The sequence below is a fragment of the Phoxinus phoxinus genome (assembly GCF_949152265.1).
Source record: "Phoxinus phoxinus genome assembly, chromosome: 1".
Lineage (NCBI taxonomy): Eukaryota > Metazoa > Chordata > Actinopteri > Cypriniformes > Leuciscidae > Phoxinus > Phoxinus phoxinus.
In genome coordinates, this window is record NC_136876.1 from 41,285,718 (window position 1) to 41,309,529 (window position 23,812).

Consider the following 23,812-nt stretch of genomic DNA (forward strand, 5'->3'; position numbering starts at 1 on the left):
AAAGTTTGGTGTGAATAAAATCAACCACCGCTAAAAACTCGGAGTCTAAAATATATCAAAAATCACATTCAAACCAAAATATCTGACTTCCTGTTGGTCGGAGCTAATGACTGTAAATTAGAAAGTTGTCCGGATCGAAGAGAAGAATATACGTACCGAGTTTGGTTACTGTAGGTAAAACTAATACCCCATTTTTGACTAAAGGTGGCACTACTGAGCCCCTTACCACGCCCGTTTCTGAAACTTCGCACAAGTGTACTAGGCAATAAATGTGATATGCATGTTGAGTTTCATGCAATTTGAAGCATGTTAAGAGCCTCAAATGCATCCAAAAAGAATATTAAAGTTTAAAGCGTTGCCATGGCGACAGTATTAAAGATATCAATAATCCTTTCACAGGTCTACATCTGTCGTGTGTTTACATTATACAGATGAAGTTTGAAGCAAATCGGGTAAAAATAAGAGGGTGAATTCAAAGCATTTTGAAAGTGACACACTTCCTGTTGCCAGTTGGTGGCGCTATAACCTTGACTCACAATAGTCACATCCATGTGATCGGCCTCTTACAGCGAACACACTGCTGAAGTTTCATCAAGATCAGTTAATGTATGAGGATGTTATAACACACTTCCTGTTTCCAATATTCGCCATAAATTTGTTTCCTCGCCACGGCCAAACCGTTCGAGATATCAAAAATCCCCTGGCAATTTATCATCCTCAATGTCTTGACTTCATGCTGACCGAGTTTCGTGGCGATTGGTTGAATCGTCTAGGAGGAGTATTTTAAATTCCATTGAATGCGTTTTTCTAACTACCCCAAATAGCCGACTTCCTGTTGAGCTGGGGTAAAAAGTCAGAGCATGAAGGATATATGAACCGATGAGATCTATAAGTGTACCGAGTTTCATATTATTTCATGCAAGCGTGTTTGATTTATGGACCAAGTTTTCGGACCCCGTTCCAGGGGGCGCTGTCGAGCCCCCCTGCCACGCCCGGGTACCAGCTTCAGTCCGGCTCTAATGGCCGCGGGTTCTGACCCGTGTGCAAAGTTTCAAGAGTTTTTGAGCACGTTAAGAGACCCAAAAGTGCCCGAATAGTCGTAAGAAAAATAATAATAATAATAATCCGAAGAAAAACAATAGGGCCTTCGCCTTTTCAAGGCTTGGGCCCTAATAATAAACAGAGCAATTCCAATAGTGTCCTCGCACCATCGGTGCTCGGGCCCTAATTATTCCGTATTTATTTATCAAAAATTCTGGATATTTATGTAGAATCACAGTTATGCTGTACACTGTAAAAAGTAATACGTTGACTTTACTTAGAAAAGCTGTGGAAACTGATTGCCTCAAAATTAGTAAGTAAATTAGGTCATCATTTTTGACTTGATACTACTCTCTACTACTTTGTAAAGTTAACTTGTGTATTTGTAGAGGTTGCCGTAAAACTTGAGTACAGGTAACTCAATTTCAAAAGTTTAGGTAACTTACAGATTTAAGTTGAGATTTGTAAGCTTAACTCAAACAAAACAGTTCTTTTAACATGACTGCTTGTTCATTTTACTAGAGGGATGTGTGGAAACTGATTGCCTTAAATTTCTCAAGCAAGTTGTACTCAAAATTCTAAGTTGAGAATATAAAGACAGACAACAGATTTGGCACAACAGTAGAATGTTTATTTGCTCGATAAAACAATATTAATTTGAGACATTACTTAAGGCATGCCCGTCAACTTGGCCTGCCAACAACATTTTAGAAAAAGAAAAAAACACATACTGCACTCAAGGAAAAAAAAGAAAAAGACAATACAAAGATTAAGTGAATTAACTTCACAATTCAGTTTTCAGACCATATAAGGCAAATAGAAAAGTTAAAAATTGAAACCAGACATTCATTTTTCTTGTTTTTCCAGTTACATTATCAATGCAAGTGGCTTTTTACCCCCCTTTTATCAATTTTACTTTTGGTAAATTGTGACTTCAGAAACAAACATTTGAATAAATGAAATCTAACGGATTTTCTATTTTAGCATGGGGGTGTGGCCGTGGACTAACTTTACTATTTCATTGATGTAGCTGCTTTATTTACACTGCATGCACGTTGAGGAGAATTTTAAGGAGGCTTTCACACACTGGTAGTTTAGTTGGGAACGGGGCACGGTTCGCATGAATAATCGTTAATGTGAGCGCTGTCATGCGGACCCGGGTGCGCACTGGGGTACCAAACCCGAGACTACCTGGAGGAGGTGGTCTGAGTTCGGTAGAATGTGGAAGCAACACGGACTCGGGAGCGCTTGTACAGGAAGTAAAATGACCTGCGCATGCTTTTTAGCTGATTATTATGTTTTTAGTTAAATATAACACATGTAAGGGATGATAGTGTTGACGATTTACCTTGGATAAGACGAGCGCGAGTGAGCCTGCAGTGTATTTGCGCATAGCGCGTGAAATCAGGGAAACAAATTTGGAAATCCACTGTATCCTCAAAAGAATTTGCAAGCAGCAAAAGACCACCTTATGTGACACACACACAGTAAACATGTGTTGGTAACGCAGCTGCGCATAATAGCACAAAAAAACACAATATATTGATCCGCGTTCTGTTTTCTATCATGCGTCGTGCACGTTTGGGATGACGTAATATGCACGCAAACGCACCAAGGTTCGATAGAATCAAGTTGAGTGTGAGACCAACGCTGCGGGGGGCGCCGGGAACAATCATGCTCGGACCGCAGCAAACGAGCACAGTGTAAAAGCCCCCTTAAAGACGGAACACATAAATAAAGAAAAAAAAGCAACTATCCATTGATAATGTAACTGGAGAAACAAGACATTTTTGACAGGAGAAAATGTAAGAATACACCGCAAGGCCAGACGTAGTATTGAAGGAAAATTAAAATTGAGCGAAAGTACATAGGAGGGCGGAGCCAGGCTAGTACAGAACCTTTCCTACTACAGTTCTCTTTAAAATTATCTTCTAATAAAATTCTATTCTAAAACCTATTTAACATCAAGTAAACTTAATATGGAAAAAATATGTATTTTGTGGCAAATATGGAATGTGCTCTTCAGTGCTTCAGTTTAGAGCATAAATTAGTTTCAAGTTCAAATAAATTTTCAAGTTCATCCACAACCGCTGTACCTTACAAAATTATTGTCGTTGTTGTGGCATCTTGATGGGGAGTAGAGTATGGCAGGGAGTAGGGTACGGTTGCAGAGTCCTCGGGAATCACTGTTAGAATACCTATTCCAATGTGGGAAATGTCTTCATTGTCATCACAGTCCTAAAAATGGGAATAGCATATAACAAAAATTAGGTCAAAGTAAGCCACAAAACCTCTTTTTAAATGGATGATTCACCCAAAAATGAAAATTCTGTCATCATCATCATTTTATATTACATAAAGAAATGAATGAAAAACATTTGAAAGAAAGACAATAGATTTTTTGATAGTTAATTTAAATAGCTGGTCTTCAGTTTTATTTGTCTTTTCATGCAGTGGTTTAATGTATGTATTCCTCCCTGCATCCACTGCTGTGTCATGTTTGAAAAGGCCTTTACATTTAGACATAATACAGTGTTATTAATTTAGTGTAACATTAAATGGGAGTATGCGCTCTTAAAGGGATAGTTCATCCAAAAATATAAATTCTGACATAATTTACTCACCCTCAAGTTGTTCTAAACCTGCATGAGTTTCTTCTGTTGAACTGAAAAGAAGATATTTCGATGAATGTTGGTAAACCACAGTTGAGAGTTGCCTTTGACTTCCATAGTAGTTGGAAAAAATATGTTTGATTACCGACATTCTTCGAAATATCTTCTTTTGTGTTCAGCAGAAGAAACTCATGCAGGTTTAGAACAACTTGAGGGTGAGTAAAACAAAGGCCGCAGTTTTTTTACATAATTTTAATGATAACCACGAACTTACAACCGATTAAAATAGCTTACAAACTGTAAGTTACATAAAAACAGTGTTCAGTAAAAATGGATTTTTGCCACCTAAGTTAGCTAGTAAGCCACTGGTCTCAACTTTTCCTCTTACTGCACAATGAGCAAATTAAATTCTGTTTAAGTTAAGTTTTTATACGCAATACAACGACATTTAGGTTTATAAATAGTTATTAAAGAGCATACCTAGTTTTGCTGCCGGATCCCGAACACGAACTGAAGATCTTCGTCGTCGATGTCGTCGTCTTATTTTCAAACCCAAACCGTCCAAAATAATTGCGTTTGCGCTTGCGCTTGCGCATGCGCGAGACGAAAATGCATTTAAGAAATTAAGAGTAGCAGTTTCGTCTGATGCTGAAACTTAACCAACGGTCAGTAAATATATCAAGCTCTGTTAATAAAAATATTATGGGTTGTGAAGCAGCAGCAGCTGATGGGCTTGCTATAAGCTTTAATCTAGCTAGTTTCCCATATTTTAGCGCAAAGGAAAAAAAGATTCAGAACAAATAATAAATGAATAAATACACATGTACAGTACACGTGTGTATATATAATATATATATATATATATATATATATATATATATATATGTATATATATATATATATATATATATATATATATTAAAATTATATATATTTTAAAATAAAATAATTCATTTAAAATAAATAAATGTAAAATAAAAACAAATATCATTTAAATAAAAACAAATATATCTATATATATATATGTATATAGCTATTATCAACTTAACAACCATTGTGTGTTTACAAATTTTTTATTAATTTCATTATTATTATTAATACTATGCAAATGTTGTGCTTAAGAAATTTGCAACTGTGTAAACATGCCTTTAGTACAATACACTTAACAATCTTAAGTACAATGTACTAGATTTGTTTAGTTTAACTATTGCATCCACCTAAAAGTTCACATTACACAGTCTAATCAAGTCAAATCAACTAATTTTCCAAAGTAAGTTAAATTCACTAGTTTTTCTTAAGTAGATTCAGCAATTACTTTTTACAGTGTAATAAACAAACATAAATCTAAATCAGATGATAAGGGTTTAGTGATCAAGTTCCAATTCTGATTGTCATAACATAACCAATAGATAACTTTTTTTCTTTGTTCATCTGTCTGTTATAATAACAGCAGGCACACAACATTTTAAGTAAATAATATAAAGGGTCAAGAGCCCAACTAAAGCAAACACTGATCTCCATAATGGTGGCTTACAATTTGTGATTTTCTCCTTCTGTGATTCTGCTTGTTATTATCAGGTGTTCATCACTAATGTTCAATCATCACTCAATTATCTCATTAACGTTAACACTCTTGAGTGTTCATTAAAAACTCATATTTTAACACTTTACACTCTTAAGTGTGGACTCATATAAACTCCCAGGAGTGTTAATTTAACACTGGAGTTTTTGCTGTGTATATACTTCACATTTTCTCTTTCTATATCAAACACAACAGCCAGAGAAAAACTAACATCAAATAGTCAAGGCCAAAGAGCACAGCTAAAGCAAACACTGACCTCCATAATGGTGACCAAACCAAACAACTACTTTCAAACCAACTTCGACATCTAAACCTCTTTTAAGAGGATCAGTCCTGTGTCTGCTGGGAAACTTCCCGCTAAACCCTTATAATAATGTTAGGGGATAATGTTCTATCAATGTAATCTGTTGTGGAAATTATCAATATTCAAAAACCTGGATGAAGGAGACAAAGTCGTTTCTCAAAAGATTAAACAAAGTATTTTATTTCATGCATGAAATAAGACGTTCCCACACAGACAGCGTCTGATATGAGAAGGCCCATGGCATTCTCACTCAGAGAGCATCTGACATGAGAAGGCAAAGGCTAGTCCCTTTCGCCAATGTTATATACCCAAACACATCCTGTGTAAAAAACCTTTTGTTACCTTAAACCCAGACTTCTTAGCTCATGGTCTCATGTGCTCATGATCTCATGTCCAAAATTATTTCTATCAGACAGAACAACTTGTCATGTCAGCAAAAAGTTTCCTGCTTTTAGCTACAGATCTCGTGTGCTGATCGAAACTGCACACACACATATTGTCAGCCTTCACATGACTCAGAGAACATTTCGTTCCTGAAAGTTTGTCCTAACTTTTAACATTTCTAAAAACTTGGTTTTATATCTTTAATAATGTGCTTTTTGCTTATATGATTATTTTCCTTTAAATGGTTTAGTAAACAATACATCTTCAATGTTAATAAAAGTTGTACCCATACAAAAGCAAAAGAAACACATCTAAATGTAAAATTTCCATAACAATCCCCCATATGTTCATTCAAAGAACATACACACAATTTGACATTTACTTTTCCATACTCATAGTAATTTACAACTTTCCCCATAGTTACTTAATTTTCTAGTCAAACTCATGTTCGCTCTCGTTCTCATAATCCTCATCATCATCATCAGCCACTGACACATTAACTTCGTCCTCTGGTACCCTACTTATCATTGTTGTGTATTCCCCTGGATTCATTCTCACCATTGTTACAGTCACTTCTAGAAATACAATTCATTAAACATGGAATCATCAAAAGAAAAATCTAAATCAAAATCAAACATCCGATTGGCATAATGGTACTTATTAACAATTTCGTCCACCCCTGCAGGCCCAAGAACCAATTATATAGTGAAGATGACATTTCATCTGGAGTGGCTATGGCCATTTTCATGTGTTCTATTATGTCTGATACATTTTGATAGACGTCAGTCAAATTAAAACAAACAAGAGGTTCCTAACTTACATTTTTTCAAATAAACCTCCGTTCCTACATCTAAAAGTCCTGGATAACAGCACCCCATCCATTTTTTTAGGAAGGGTGTGGAAAGCGGTTTGACCACAGACATACTGTTCCAGCTGTTGTCTTTCGGAGGCCATCGTCGTCACCTGGACATGTGACATTTGTACCATCAGATGTTATACATTTGTTATTATTATCGTGGTTTTACAGTGTGCTGTACCAGCCATTATTGCCCCTTGTTGGGTCCCTAATTTACATAAACATACGTCGCCTAATTGCCGTTTCACTGCCCATACATTGCCAAAGTCTCTAGTGCTTTGTTCTGATGGGTTCTGACATTTGACTTTCTTTGAAGATATTGATTTGATTTCTATAGAATTTTCACATTCAGTAATTTCTACATAGCACATGGAATTAGCCCTATTAATTCTCCTAAATTTGCCGATCTTAATGGATGAACCCTCCAGGTCCTATCCATGCGCAGACACCACCATTGATTGGTTGATATCTAAAGCTTGGCGTTGAAGCAAACTCAACATGCATGCTTTGTTGCCCTCACACTGTATTCTTATTATGCATAATAGTTGCGTCTTCATGATTCAAATTAAACTGTTTTTCTAATTCAGCGTCCTCTTCTTCAGGTATGCTAGTATGAGATATTAGTTCGGACAGACTTATGAGTTTTCGGTGGTGGATCTACCATTCTAATTTATATTTGAACATAAGTGTCAGTCCCCACGGTTCACCAAGCACAGAAAATCCCCCCTCCCCATTGAGTTGTGCCATCTTTTCCTGTTAACAAAGTGACTTTCAGTTTGGTTTTAAAATTTTCAGTGATTTCTTCTATTTCCAAAAACTCTGGCATCATTCTAATTTAATCACCCTGAAGTGAGATATACCCCGCCCTGGTCAATAGACCCTCACTGACAGCATCCTGATTACCTCCGTACACTCAAAAAAATAAATTGTTGAATGAACATGATTTAATCGTATCACCCATTATGCATCTAAGCAAGATTTGAATATTTTATTTGAACACAATATTGGTTTGTAAATTGAACATGATTGTAATATGTCAATGCAACTTCTTTGCAACTAATTGAATCAACATGTTTGTATTGTGTTAGACTAATCAAATGTATTCTCATTCACTCAAAGCACAGAAAAGCAGAATCACCAAAGGAGAAAATCAAATTTTTAAGTCACCATTATGGAGATCAGTGTGTGTTTTAGTTGGGCTCTTCACCCTTAAATTATTAACTTTAAGTTTTGTTTGGCTGCTGTACATGAGTTATATCAGCCAGATGAACAAATAGGAACGGTGATCTGATGGTGTTGGTTGTGTATTAACATAACCATTATTTCACAATCATTTAACCTGAATCACTGAACTCATATAGAGTCCAATTTATGGGTTAGGTTTAATTTATTAATTTTAGCTGCATAATAGGTTTAGCCTTTTCAAAGAAATTAAAACGATCAAATCAATACAAATAAAAAAATATATATACACGTTTCTTTTTTAGGCACACACAGACATCAAGAATCAGTGTATGAATCTCAACAATGGTGACATTTATAAAGCATGTTGCAGTGCATTCTGTGTTGCACCAATCAAAACTCTTTCATAGCTCCCATCATGCATTGCTGCATGAATAAATAATGAGCTTATGATCAGAGGTGATCTGTTTCTCACCATTGCTGAGATTCATACGTTAAATCTTGATGTCTGTGTGTGCCTAAAAAAAATAAATGTGTATATAAATATGTATATATATATATTTTTTTATTGATTTGATCATTTAATTTCATTGATAAGGCTAAACATATTATGCAGCTAATATTAATAAAATAAACCTAAATCATAAATTGGACTCTATATGAGTTCAGTAATTCAGGTTATATGATTGTGAAATAATGGCTATGTTAATACACAACCAACACCATCAGATCACCGTTCCTATTTGTTCATCTGGCTGTTATAACTTATGTACAGCAGCCAAATAAAACTTAAAGTTAATAATTTAAGGGTGAAGAGCCCAACTAAAACACACACTGATCTCCATAATGGCGACTTAAAAATGAGATTTTCTCCTTTGGTGATTCTGCTTTCCTGTGCTTTGAGTGAATGAGAATACATTTGATTAGTCTAACACAATACAAACATGTTGATTCAATTAGTTGCAAAGAAGTTGCATTGACATATTACAATCATGTTCAATTTACAAACCAATATTGTGTTGAAATAAAATATTCAAATCTTGCTTAGATGCATAATGGGTGATACGATTAAATCATGTTCATTCAACAATTTATTTTTTTGAGTGTACACATATTGTCCTTGACATGGATCCTTACAAAAATACATGGTCTTACCCCATTTTCCCTTTGTCATTTTCACCTCTATATGCTATCATCTCGTGCTAGGCTTACAGCCACATTAATTAAGAGGATAAGATTTAGTAACATATTGCCACACATTACAACCTTGTCAGGCGAGAAAATGTTCTTGTTTGAACGATATCAGTCCCGTTTCTCTATGTATTCTTGGTCTCAGGGCAGGTCTAGTTGATATCAGACAGGTTATTCCAATGCCCACGCCGTTAAAGTTCCACAAAGTCCTTGATACAGTTCTGACCACTCCTAAAATTGCCGGATCGTCTCTTACTATTGATTCATCTGCTCTCATGTGACGGTGGTTTTCAAGTTGGTAACCTACGGGATGACACGTCTCTGGTTAGTCTGATCTCTGTTTGGCACTCGTTAGCTTTGAGTGGGATTCTTCTTCCGTTGCAGCTACCCGCATGAGCTGATGCTTCTCGACAGTGCGTCCCATGGCATCCACGAAGCCCTCTCCTCGACTTTCACCGCATTGTGAGTTGTCAGCAAAACCTGGAATGGCCCCTGCCACCTTTTCACCTTCCAATGCTTTCGTCTCAGATCCTTTATCAACACGAACTCTCCTGGCCGGATGCTGTGCAGGGCCGTCTCAGCTGGCTCTGGAACTGCTGCCTGGACCTGTTTTGAGATATCACAGAACACCTTATCCAGCTCAACACAATATTGCAACATGTCATTTTCACAAAGAGTGGTGTCAGGCAATGTTCGAGGATTTTGTGCCTCCCAGTCCATCTTTCTCATTCTCATGTAAGTTAGCTCCTCCCGCTTCCGGGTGGTAATAGGAATGGTACTTCCAGGAAGTACCCAAGAATGCTTCAACTGCTGAGATTGCACTGTTTACAAAATGTGAACCATTGTCACTTAATAATTTTTCAGGATTTCCCCATCGTGGGACAATTTTTGTAGGAGCAGTTTTTCCACTCCTTTTGAATCTGCCTTTGTTGTTGGCATGGCTTCTACCCATTCTGAAAACATGTCGACTGCCACTACACAGTATTTCTTTTTGTCAGATTTTGATAATTCAATATAATCAAGCATTACATGTGAGAATGGTCTTTGCGGCCTGGGATGCCCCCCCTGTCTCATTGCCTGACCCCTCCCCACATTGTTAGTCCCACAAATCAAACGTCTGCTGCAAAAATCTGCTGCCACTGTGGAAAAAACTTTGGTAAATCAGTTATTTTGCATAATATTAAACATCTCCATTTTTGATGCGTGATCCAATCCATGCATCAGTTTAGCATATACCTGAAAGAAATGAGAAGGTAAACATGGTTTATTATTATTAGCTGGGGCCCCATTGTCCATTCTTATATTCACGGCCTGCCTTCTTCCATTTCTCTTTATCATAGGCAGAAGCGTGTTGTTGTTGCATCGCTTCTACGTCACCTAGTTCCTCATTTAGCCGTATTGCTATGGTTATCTGAACAGGAAGTCGAGCTACAGCCTTCTCTGCTGATCTGTTTTTCTTTTTCAATGGATACTGCATTTTATTTTTGGTCTATAGTCGGATTTGGTCTTTATTTGAATCGGCTCACAATCTGCAATCAGACCTACATCATATTTTATCAGTGGCCCATAAACATTTTGGAAACTCTCTCCAACCCGTCTGTTATGACAGGGAGTTGTGTTAAACTCAGTCTGTTTAGTTTCACTTCCTCATCCAACACTGTGACTGCTCTCAAACTTCTGTGTTCCATGACATGGCTGTTTTTGGTACCTTCATTTTGGCAGATCATTCTTTTTTTTGATCTATTATGACCCAGTCGGTCAGTTCATGGCACCTGGCCATGAAGGGACCCGCGTCACGCCATTCAGCCTTCACTGGTTTGGCCAGCGATATGAGGCTTGTGCATTTTCCATGTCATAAAACACTGTCTGTCTGTCAGTCAATTTCACATTCAAAACACACCATTGGTCAGTCCAATACACATAGTCAGTCGTCACAATTTCTACACTCAAAAAAATAAATTGTTGAATGAACATGATTTAATCGTATCACCCATTATGCATCTAAGCAAGATTTGAATATTTTATTTGAACACAATATTGGTTTGTAAATTGAACATGATTGTAATATGTCAATGCAACTTCTTTGCAACTAATTGAATCAACATGTTTGTATTGTGTTAGACCAATCAAATGTATTCTCATTCACTCAAAGCACAGGAAAGCAGAATCACCAAAGGAGAAAATCAAATTTTTAAGTCACCATTATGGAGATCAGTGTGTGTTTTAGTTGGGCTCTTCACCCTTAAATTATTAACTTTAAGTTTTGTTTGGCTGCTGTACATGAGTTATATCAGCCATATGAACAAATAGGAACGGTGATCTGATGGTGTTGGTTGTGTATTAACATAACCATTATTTCACAATCATTTAACCTGAATCACTGAACTCATATAGAGTCCAATTTATGGGTTAGGTTTAGGTTTAATTTTAGCTGCATAATAGGTTTAGCCTTTTCAATGAAATTAAAACGATCAAATCAATACAAATAAAAAAATATATATACACATTTCTTTTTTGGGCACACACAGACATCAAGAATCAGTGTATGAATCTCAACAATGGTGACATTTATAAAGCATGTTGCAGTGCATTCTGTGTTGCACCAATCAAAACTCTTTCATAGCTCCCATCATGCATTGCTGCATGAATAAATAATGAGCTTATGATCAGAGGTGATCTGTTTCTCACCATTGCTGAGATTCATACGTTAAATCTTGATGTCTGTGTGTGCCTAAAAAAAATAAATGTGTATATTAATATATATATATTTTTTTTTATTGATTTGATCGTTTAATTTCATTGATAAGGCTAAACATATTATGCAGCTAATATTAATAAAATAAACCTAAATCATAAATTGGACTCTATATGAGTTCAGTGATTCAGGTTATATGATTGTGAAATAATGGTTATGTTAATACACAACCAACACCATCAGATCACCGTTCCTATTTGTTCATCTGGCTGTTATAACTTATGTACAGCAGCCAAATAAAACTTAAAGTTAATAATTTAAGGGTGAAGAGCCCAACTAAAACACACACTGATCTCCATAATGGCGACTTAAAAATTTGATTTTCTCCTTTGGTGATTCTGCTTTCCTGTGCTTTGAGTGAATGAGAATACATTTGATTAGTCTAACACAATTCAAACATGTTGATTCAATTAGTTGCAAAGAAGTTGCATTGACATATTACAATCATGTTCAATTTACAAACCAATATTGTGTTCAAATAAAATATTCAAATCTTGCTTAGATGCATAATGGGTGATACGATTAAATCATGTTCATTCAACAATTTATTTTTTTGAGTGTATGTCAACATTAAATCATCGCTGTGCATATTCATCATCATGATCAGTGCTCACATGAGAAGTGCAATGTAAATCTGAGTCTTTCATAAAGTCAGACGATGGCAACACTCTGTCCTGAGCCTTTGTGGTCAGACATGTGTCAGAAATTTGCCATTCATATACAAACAGAGGAGTTTTCTCTGTGCTTTCAGTTTCATGCAGCACTCTCACGTCAGCTGATAAGCCCTGATCACTACAATGAACAAAAGCACCCAACTTACAAAGTAAATCCCTTCGCATTAAATTCACTGGACATAACTTAGTAATTTAAAAAACAATGCACATTATTATTTTATTTTTCCCCTTCAATTGAACACTCAAGTGTTTTCGAATATTGTTCTATGACCACATGACCAGTTGCACCTCTGGAAGAAGTCGTCTTACCAGAGAGTGGAATTGGTTTTTCAAACTCTGTGGCTTTAATTACAAAATTGGAAGCTCCCGTGTCAAGCAGAAATAGTAAAGATACGTCATTAACCGTCATTTCTATCAAGGGTAAAGAAATATGAGTCTTATAGAAAACCCTAGCAAGCAAGTCTTCATTGCATAGAGCAGAATCAGAAAATAAAGGTAAATTATACTCATCAGCTGGAGAGACAGGAACCCGTCGCTCACCCCCTCCTCCTCCCTTCAATCCGCCTGACTCCCGCCGCTGCCCAGTGGGCAGTCATCGCGCCAATGTTCTTTTCGTCCATAATCAAAACATTTGTCTGGATCATAGGGCTCTTTGCGTTGTTGTTGAAATGGTTGACAGTTTCGTCCTTTTCCACGACCACGTCCTCTGCCACTTCCTCTGCCATTGCCTCTCTGGTTCTGTTGGTGATGGTTGGAGTTGTTGTTGCCCATATACACACCTTGCATTGTCACCAGGGCCAACATGAGGTCTTTGTCTTGCTTGGCTGCGTTGATTTTCCGCTGTGCTTTCATGATGTCTTCATGATGTTTTGCGTGTCGTCTCATTTCTGCTGTGGAGGCCATTGCCATCCGACACAGCTCTTTTGAATTGCTTTTGAAATGTCACTGTCCAATCCATCCAAGAACAAAGTCTTTACTTTCATTTTCTGGAGGGCTGCAGAGTGGTGGCGGTTGTTTGTGTGGTGCGTTAGGAACTGCGTGACCCCGTCCTTCTGCGGCTGCTGGAATCTGGTTAGGATTGCGAGGAGTTGGAAGATGAGCCGGATGCGTCCTGTCCTCCTCTCTTATTCTCACAAAACAAAAACAAAACAAAACAAACAATGCCATAATAGGGAGAAGAAGAAACAATGTCAGAGCAGTCATTTTTAAGATTGCATAATGCTTTTCTCTATGCGTCTTGTCTTTCTTCTTGACAACGTGAGTCGACCAATTTTGCTTTAGTTTTAGTCAAATGTGACACACTTAAAACCCCCATTAACCCATAGTGTTCTTTTAAATACGGCACATATTCATGATACCAAATCCCTATAGCTTTGTCCATTAATTTGTATGAACCCTTCGAGAAATCAACCTGTTCTCCATCCTTCTTTTTTGAATTTCCGTTACCCATTTTACTTAAACAATTTTGTTTGTTCAATTTCCCTATAATACTTAATTTTGTTAATTTATATTTGCGTATTTTATTTATTCTTTTATTACTTTATATTTACCTATCAATTTTCCTCGCGCAGTCACCCACGCTCTCCTCTACGTATTAAATTTTCCTTGCGCAGCCACCCCACGCCCTGCCTTCATCCGTCGATGAAGGTCTTTCAACTTGCCTATATCCGTCAATATAGGTCTTTCCCAGACAAGTGCTTCTGTCTGGTGTTTGAGAAATTATTTCCAGGCCTATTCTCAAACCCTGGCCTTTTAAGGGAATTTTAATACGTTTTGTGGTTGGGAATTTACTTTATCCCAACCTGTTTGGGAATTTACTTTATCCCAATCGTGACTCTTTAGGAAAATATATTCAATACGCAAATATCAATCAACAAAACCTATGTTATTTATTACATAAGAAATTTTCTCTCACCGTCTTGTGAGTCTCACTGTCTGTGAGTTCTTTACTCTTGGGATTGCGTCCACCTAGGTCGTCGTGAGGAGTTGAACAATTCTCTTTCCTTAAGCTTTGAGGATTTTGAGCCGTAGAGTGTTCTCTCGGGATGATCAGTCAACTGTTCTTCCTCACGACGATCATCGGTGTTGCAATCCCATCCTCGTTGCCATTTGTTGTGGAAATTATCAATATTCAAAAACCTGGATGAAGGAGACAAAGTCGTTTCTCAAAAGATTAAACAAAGTATTTTATTTCATGCATGAAATAAGACGTTCCCACACAGACAGCGTCTGATATGAGAAGGCCCATGGCATTCTCACTCAGAGAGCATCTGACATGAGAAGGCAAAGGCTAGTCCCTTTCGCCAATGTTATATACCCAAACACATCCTGTGTAAAAAACCTTTTGTTACCTTAAACCCAGACTTCTTAGCTCATGGTCTCATGTGCTCATGATCTCATGTCCAAAATTATTTCTATCAGACAGAACAACTTGTCATGTCAGCAAAAAGTTTCCTGCTTTTAGCTACAGATCTCGTGTGCTGATCGAAACTGCACACACACATATTGTCAGCCTTCACATGACTCAGAGAACATTTCGTTCCTGAAAGTTTGTCCTAACTTTTAACATTTCTAAAAACTTGGTTTTATATCTTTAATAATGTGCTTTTTGCTTATATGATTATTTTCCTTTAAATGGTTTAGTAAACAATACATCTTCAATGTTAATAAAAGTTGTACCCATACAAAAGCAAAAGAAACACATCTAAATGTAAAATTTCCATAACAAATCACTAAACATTTTTAAAATGTTTTTAGAGACTGTTATCCTACTTTTTAGGAGAACATTCTGGTAACAAAAATAAAATTAGCTACAGAAACCATAACATAATATAATGCATTCAAAACATTCATAGAACAATAATATTTCTAGCTGGGATGAGCTCATATTGCAGCCATGAGCACACAGTGAGTGCGCTGTGAGGTTACACTTTTAGCTTACTGTGAACTCACATTGCTCACGTTTTGACCACATGATGAGATCACTGTGAGATCACCGTGTTGACTGGGCGGTCTTTTGAATCGGTTTTGGCCGCAACTCTGGAGGACTTGGAGTTAAGTTTTTCTTTGAAAAAATAGCAAATAATGGCACTTAAGTCATTCTTAAAAAAGGAAGAAGTGTTCGGAGTTTTGCCGGACCGGATCCTTGCCTCTCTGACTACGTCACATTCTGCATTGCTCTGGGCCGGGTTTCCCGATAACGATGTATCTTAGCTCTTAAGAGCGCTTTCTACGTGCAAGGTTACGAACGCTCGCGGCAATTCCACGCGCGTTTCCCAAAAATGCACTTAACATGAACGCGCGAGAACGCGCTCTACGTGCAACTTAAGAGTCGCTGTCCATTTGCAAAGTGCTGAAATCATCATCTGTTGTGGATTAGCAATCAAGACAATCAAGTCTATATAAAGCACCTACAGGCGGAGGCACTGACAAAATGGCAAAAAAAAAAAAAAAAGATACCTTTCAAAAAGATTACATTAAAGAGTGCCCTTACTTAACAGGGAGGAAGATGAAGAGGTGGAGGAGGTGGAAGAGGAGGACGACGACTAAGATGGCATGGGACCACAAGGCCAACCAAGAAATCGCCAATAGCCTACATGGCTGGTTTTCGTGCACGTCATTAACAGATTTTTATGAATTCATCCCTATTTTGCCCAGTCTTTGAAGCATATTTTCCACATTACTTATTTTATATATTTTTTTGTTAATTCATTTAATTTAGGTGTGTATTTCTATATTTTTCTTCCCTTTTTAATTATTTCATTTATAAATTCATGTAAACAAAAAAACTAGTATAATAAAGTGTACAATAAAGTACAATCAAAACATTATTATATTACTCACGTTGCAGTGTGTTAAATCTAGATAAAAGTGTAATCTGCCGGTTGTCCTGCAGGTGTCCTTATAAATCTGTCTTCTTACGATGCACTTGGGGATGTACGATTACTCCAGAGCACTCGTAGTTCTGCGAAGATTTTCAAGTGCTACTTAAGCTACGATGCTTTTGGGAAACAGACCATAATATTAAGATCAGTCGTACGATCGTTTTTACGATCAACTTAGGCTTACGATGCTTTTGGGAAACGCAGCCCTGGTTGGTTGTAGCGCTATCCTATTGCGTGCAGAGGGAATTTTGTAAACGGAATAAAAGTATGAGTAAAGTTCATTGGGACAAACTTGGACAAACTTGATGTTGGCTTGACAAAGTCACACAAACTTTTTAAAGTTGTATAAGCTTCGAAATGAGTGAAGTGGAAAGAGAAAGAAAGAAAGAAAGAAAGAAAGACATTGTTAGCATGAATTAACATGTTTAACACATTGCTATCATGAATTAGCCTGTTATTAGCATGATTTAGCATGTTGTTAGCTTGTTTTAGCATGCTGCTATCATGGATTAACATTTTGTTAGCATGAATTAGCATGTTGCTAGCATGATGCAACATTTTGTTAGCATGAATTAACATGTTGCTGGCATAATTTAACATGTTTTTAGCATGAATTAGCATGTTACCATGATATTAAATATGAGTATATTAAAATATTTTTATTAAATATATAAAATACATAAACGAAAATAATCACAAAATAAACTATAACTTTATTAATAAAACAGTCAGCTTAAGGTATAGCTACAAGTATTAAATGTGGTTTAAAGTCAATAACTCCAATATCATATATTAGAGTTGTGTGGGGTGGGAGTATATTAAGCATGATTTGCTGTGACGTCACAATCGTGGTCTATGGCTATGGCATTGTGTTCTATGGCTCTGCCTAAAGTGTACATGTTGAGTAGACTCGCATCCTCAGTCAAAATCGAGTGGAATTTCCTTTAGAATTGTCACTGTTATACTGTAGGGGGCTCTATAACACATCTTCTGAAAGAGTACAGAATCTCCTGATCAAAACACAGGCGAAGAAGTTGCAGAAACAAGCGTTCTGATAATATGTAAAATAACATGATCACCAACATTACACCGCATATAAATCAAAACTGCCTAATGTTACTGAATGAAATGTCGACCCAGGACTGTGAAGCTTTAGGGGTGTTGATGAACTCGATCTACTCCATCTGTGTTTTGACCATCCTTCTTAATCTGATCTCAAGTCTCAAGTGACAGTCTAGTTTATTTATAGAGCCCTTTTCACTACTGAGTAGACCAAAGGCCTGTACAATTAAATGCAGTCTACAGATAATAACAAATAAGAATGATTTGGATCTTTGACAAAAACGTGATTTTCTCAGCTTTTTGCTCAAAATGTTGCTTTTTTATGTAACTTACCCACATTCAAGTGTTGATAAAAAAAAAAAATAAAAAAAAAAAAAAAATTATATATATATATATATATATATATATATATATATATATATATATATATATATATATATATATATATTTATTTATTTAAAAAAAAAAAAAAAGAAGTTACAAGTGGAGTTAAACGCCAACCCGGTCCCCAGGAGCGGAGCTGAAGACCTAAACAGAGTGTTAATTATGGAAGTAAAATAATGCCAAATGTTTTTGAAACAAAAAGCCTGTTGAATTGCACTACTTGAAAAAAATATGCATTGCATTAACCATGCTTGCATTTTAATGCATTGAATTTTAGGACTTGCATTTTTTTATTGCCTCAAATTCAACATGGTTGAATATTTAAGCTGTGAATATTTCAATTCAAAACATTTCAAACACATTTTCATTATTAAAAATTCAATAATCCATATTCACCTTTCATATTTCAATTCCAAAATATTCAAACGGTTTAAAAATACAACCTATAATATTCAACAGGGAATTTTCAGTCTATTTTTTTTCTCTTTAAAAATTCGCTTCCTCAAATTCAGTGGTTAAAATTTGACCGTAAATTCAACATTGACATCCAGGAACTGCAGGAAAAGCAGTAGATCACCGAGCATAATCTCCACCTGCTGTTATTCGTCCTCACCAGCAGGGGGCGCAAGCGCGTGTTGTTGACGAAGACGAGAGCAACAGTTCATTCATAAAAACCCGTTTATAGAAATGTAAGTGTATTTGTGATTATTACGAGAGCTGTTTTTACAGCTGAGATTATAATGTTATTCCCCCGATGCTGATGTACAGATCAAATGTTACATTTGAAGTAGACATATATTTCTCTTGGTTGTTTAGTTGCCTTAACATTATATCACTGCGATGTGCTGCAGTAGCCTACTAGTGTTTCCCTCAATACTTCAGGATTGCTGGACATATAAAACGCTTAACGTATAGCTTAATGGACTAATAGTGATATAAAAGAGCAAACTCGCACTTTATTGAGAAGGCTGTATAGGTACTATATGGCTACGGGCAGCAGACTAAAGATGAACTTAACGCGCAAGGTTTCACGCCAAGTTTCCCTGTGATATATGGCATAAAGTTGGCTTGACATTAGACATTCGGACATTTAGGGACCGTCTCTAAAGTTACACACGACATTGGTACACACGTTTCTAACTTCAATAGCATTGGGAGAGAATGACTTACAGAAAACTGGTAGGTATGATACACATGCACACCTTTTATATTTTTGATAAGTTGAAGTTTGCTATTGAAGTTAGAAACGTGTGTAATGTTGAATGTAATTTTAGAGACGGTCCCTAAATGTGCGAAAGTCCAATGTCAAGCCAACTTTATGCAAGTATCCATATGCATAATGCGGGTGGGATATGTCCCAACACTTTCTGCCAGGGTAGATATTGTCCCCACCTCGCAGCACGGATGTACAAACAGCCGAAATAAAACAACTCCAGTTAACCAGCAGAGCATTCATTTAGTTCGTTTGTTAAATAAGAGTCGATCTAGCGCTGAAATGTGTATGAAATCAAGTGCTCATTGCCACTGCGATCAGTGGTGCGGATAGAGTAGGCTATGTGGCTCGCGAACACTCTTCACTCAGACGCGCTTCAATCAGTTGCGGAGACTCTCGTTCCGGTGAAATCACAAAACAAACTGCACACAAAGTGTCCCACCTTATATACAACCACTGATAAACATAATCGGTTTTGATGAGGAAAAAAAACTATACGAGCGCGGATTCGAACCCAGAACTAGTTCTACCACTCGACCATTAAAGTACAATTGTATTTTTGAGTCGGATCTATTTATGTGAAAATTCCATAGGAACATTCTCGGCACTGACAACATATTAGATCTCATTAAACGACCAATGAAACCCAATGTAGACCTAGGCCACTATATTTTTGATAGCTGGACATCGTAATGTTACTGTACACATCTGTTTATGATTTAATATTGTATTAGCAAAACACACACACAAACAAACTGTGTGAAACTTTGCGCGTTAAATTCATATGATTCTGAGTCCGTCTGCTGCCCGTAACCACATAGTCCTACCTACAGCCTAAAGTGCGAGTTTGGTCTTTTATATCTACTAGTCCACGCTACGTTGAGCGTTTTATATGTCCAGCAATCCTGAAGTATTGAGGGAAACACTAGTAGGCTACTGCAGCACATCGCAGTGATATAATGTTAAGGCAACTAAACAACCAAGAGAAATATATGTCTACTTCAAATGTAACATTTGATCTGTACATCAGCATTGGGGGAATAACATTATAATCTCAGCTGTAAAAACAGCTCTCGTAATAATCACAAATACACTTACATTTCTATAAACGGGTTTTTATGAATGAACTGTTGCTCTCGTCTTCGTCAACAATACGCGCTTGCGCCCCCTGCTGGTGAGGACGAATAACAGCAGGTGGAGATTATGCTCGGTGATCTACTGCTTTTCTACTGCTTTTCCTGCAGTTCCTGAATTTACGGTCGAATTTTAACCACTGAATTTGAGGAAGCGAATTTTTAAAGCGAAATAAAATGGACTGAAAATTCCCTGTTGAATATTAAAGGTTGTATTTTTAAACCGTTTGAATATTTTGGAATTTAAATATGAAAGGTGAATATGGATTATTGAATTTTTAATAATGAAAATGTGTTTGAAATGTTTTGAATTGAAATATTCACAGCTTAAATATTCAACCATGTTGAATTTGAGGCAATAAAAAAATGCAAGTCCTAAAATTCAATGCATTAAAATGCAAGCATGGTTAATGCAATGCATATTTTTTTCAAGTAGTGCAATTCAACAGGCTTTTTGTTTCAAAAACATTTGGCATTAATTTACTTCCATAGTTAATGCTTTGCAGGAAATTCATGACAACTTTTTAAGTAAGGCCTTTAAGGGCTTAGAGACAGTGGAGATGAGACCAGAATTGACAGGGGAAAAGAGTTGGAGGATGGAACCGGGAATTATTTCATTCATATTTATTTTGTTCAATTCAGAATATGTTTTCTATTTGCAACTTTCATAGAGTCAGAACAGCTCAAAATACAACATTTTGTAGAGGTTTTTTTTAGCCTTTGTCCAGTGTGAAACCACACAAAGACCTTCACAAGTTCTTCACAACCCATCAAGATCACATTTCAGCTGTTATACTTCAGAAAACACACACACATTATTAGTGATATAAAAGGCAACTTCAACCACCAAGTCAAGTAATGTCAAGTCACCTTTATTTATTAATTACTACAAATTTGGAACATCCAAAACAGTTTAGAACCCCTAGTTTTTTTCCTCTAGCCATATACATTAAATAAGCATAAAAAAATAAAAAGGCCTGTAATTGCAATGCAGCCCTGAGTACACTTGTACAGTTTGGTCACAGCACCACCTACTGGTCAAAATGTCTGCTGATATGTCATAATACCCTGTAGTGGCTTTCCTATAAGCCAGGGAAAGGTGGTATGTTATTCACGGATAGTTTGGGATACACAATGTCCACACAGTGATATCCGATTTAAAATGCTTTGTTGTCCATTTAATGAAATGTATAGACTGTCTTGCAGAGTTTAAAAAGCATTGGTTAAGAACCATATGTTACCGGCACCTGTCGGGAACAATTTTGATCGAATTAACATCGTGATTTTTCACTTTTACTACCCCAAAATGTGTCCAATCCTCACCAAAATTGAGTCATTGAGATAATTGGTGTGTTGGCCCCATAATTGCTTGCAACGATAGATCCTATTCAAAACACAAAGAGCTTTGAGACTGTTCATTTGCATCTCATTTAGTGTGAACTGAACCAATGATTGATGTGTTGTGTCTCTTCCAGCTGAAACCTGGAGAAAAAAGATTCACATTTCCATGATCAGAATCTGCTCATCATGGTGTCAAACCTGCTGGTAATGACACGACCGGCACGACACTGATGCTCATGGCGAAATATTTCCCTAGAAGATGTCCAAACTGCATTGTTTAGGCCTATGGACTTCACAGTTCAGGTCACTTCTGTTTTCTAAAGCTTTTCAAAATGAACACAGTGTCACAGCAGAGATCTCTCTGATCTCCTCTTGTCTTGACATCAGTGACCGCAAATGTGTCGGAATCACCAGCTCTTTCACACAAGAAACCATTGAACATTTTTCACATCAGCACCTTCACAAATAGATTACAAAAACATGTTTCTAAATCCCTTGGCTACTCTAAATCAAGAAAAGTGTACGCAAATTAACCTCTTTGTTTAGAGCACCCTTTTCTTATACACCTTTTGAATCACAATAATTTCATTTATTTGTTTCTTTAAAGTTAAATCCGCAACTTTCATAGAGTCAGAACTGCTCGAAGTGATATGGAGTGTCAAGCTTTATTTGCACGTCTGCAGGAACTGGGTTTGTCCAGTGTGAAACCACAGACTTCACATGTGCTGCATCATGATGAGCTCAACAGTTTACATTTTACATATCACGATCATACATCAGCTGTTATATCCCACAACACGCACATTCTCAGCGATATAAATATGTCACCTTCCTCATCTCTTTCAAACATCGTTGTCGTCTGGCTGTGAGCGACTGACTTTTCTGATCTTCATCATTGAACTCCTGAAAAATAAAGATAAACAGACGAGAATATTCTAAGGTAAACGATGACGCAAAAGGTCAATATATCGATATAGATTACAGGTTTAATTGCATATTTGACGTTTTTTTTCAATCCGACAGAATATACAGACACATTTTGAACTGTGTTTTGTAAGAAGTTGGTGAACAGTTTAGCTGTTGTGTTTCTGGTCCTTCACTAGATCTACTAGATCATCTGAGGGATTTGACTGAATCAAGATGCTGCTGATCACTGAAGCTCTTCTTCTCATTTTAGCTGCTCTAGGACAGGTAAGCTTGTGTTCTAGTATGAATATTACAGACATGAATACTGATGATGTGATCATTATGATTTCTGTTTCTGCAGGAAGGAAATATGCATTCATTGAATATGGCACCGGATTCTGTGGATGACCAATATGACGGTTGTAGAGAGAAAATGGAAGACCTGGTGACAAAATATCTGGAGGAGGAAATCAATAACTCAACTGAATTTAATAATACTTGGCGCGACGGTGAAAAGAATGCCAAGAGTCCACATGATCATTTGGAACAGATTCATTCAGTTGCCATTTATGTGTACACTAACAACAATTCGAATGTATATCGTGATTTCAATAATGCTGTCCGTAGTGAGAAAAAAAAATACAACACGACATTCAAATGGCATTCACTTCACTTTCTGGTAACAGATGCAATACAGATTCTGAATAAAACACAAAGCAAATGCTATTCAACTTATCGCGGCACTACATCTGAGTTTAATAAGGATGTTCTGAACACAGAAGTGCGTTTCGGCTCATTTACATCCTCCTCTCTTGATCGTAAGGTAGCAAAGGAATTTGGACCGAAATCTTGTTTTGAAATCTACACTTGTGAAGGTGCTGATGTGATCAAATACTCCAAATATCCTGATCAGAAAGAGGTGCTAATTCCCCCATATGAGAAGTTTAATGTCACTGATGTCAAGACAAAAGGTCAGGAAGGGGCCTGGTGTGATATTGTGTTCAAGCTTAATAGCACTGGAAAAATAAGTAACCTGAACTGTGATGCTGTAAAACTGGTGCAGGACAGGGCCAAATTTTAAATCTCTTCAAGTCAGACTTTGCATTAATTATACAGTTTGATGGCTTCCTTAATTCCAAATTATAATCATCTTTACAAGTGTTAAGTAAATCAACATTGAATTCTTCTGCTTTGTTATCTTTTGATCTTGTTTACGTTTTCACGTGTAACTCTGTGTGTTGTGAAAGAGGAAAGTGAATAGGCAAATCTTATAAGCAACATTTTAATTATATGTTTAATATGTTTAAT

General features: G+C 36.6%; 1 protein-coding gene and 1 long non-coding RNA gene across 2 annotated transcripts; one reads left to right on the plus strand and one right to left on the minus strand.

Annotated features, from left to right (window-relative positions):
• Nucleotides 1-1,650: 1,650 nt before the first annotated feature.
• On the minus strand, nt 1,651-3,724 carry LOC307002668. Its single transcript, XR_013798517.1, has 2 exons — nt 3,666-3,724; nt 1,651-3,279 (listed from the first exon to the last, which is right to left on the minus strand). It is a non-coding gene; the product is annotated as an uncharacterized lncRNA (long non-coding RNA).
• Nucleotides 3,725-22,889: 19,165 nt separating this feature from the next.
• Nucleotides 22,890-23,585, plus strand: LOC307010190 (ecto-ADP-ribosyltransferase 5-like; the record flags this gene model as incomplete). The annotated part of the gene is made up of 1 exon (XM_079634657.1): nt 22,890-23,585. The coding sequence occupies one exon, from the start codon at nt 22,890-22,892 to the stop codon at nt 23,583-23,585; it is 696 nt and encodes a 231-aa protein (XP_079490783.1).
• Nucleotides 23,586-23,812: the final 227 nt, after the last annotated feature.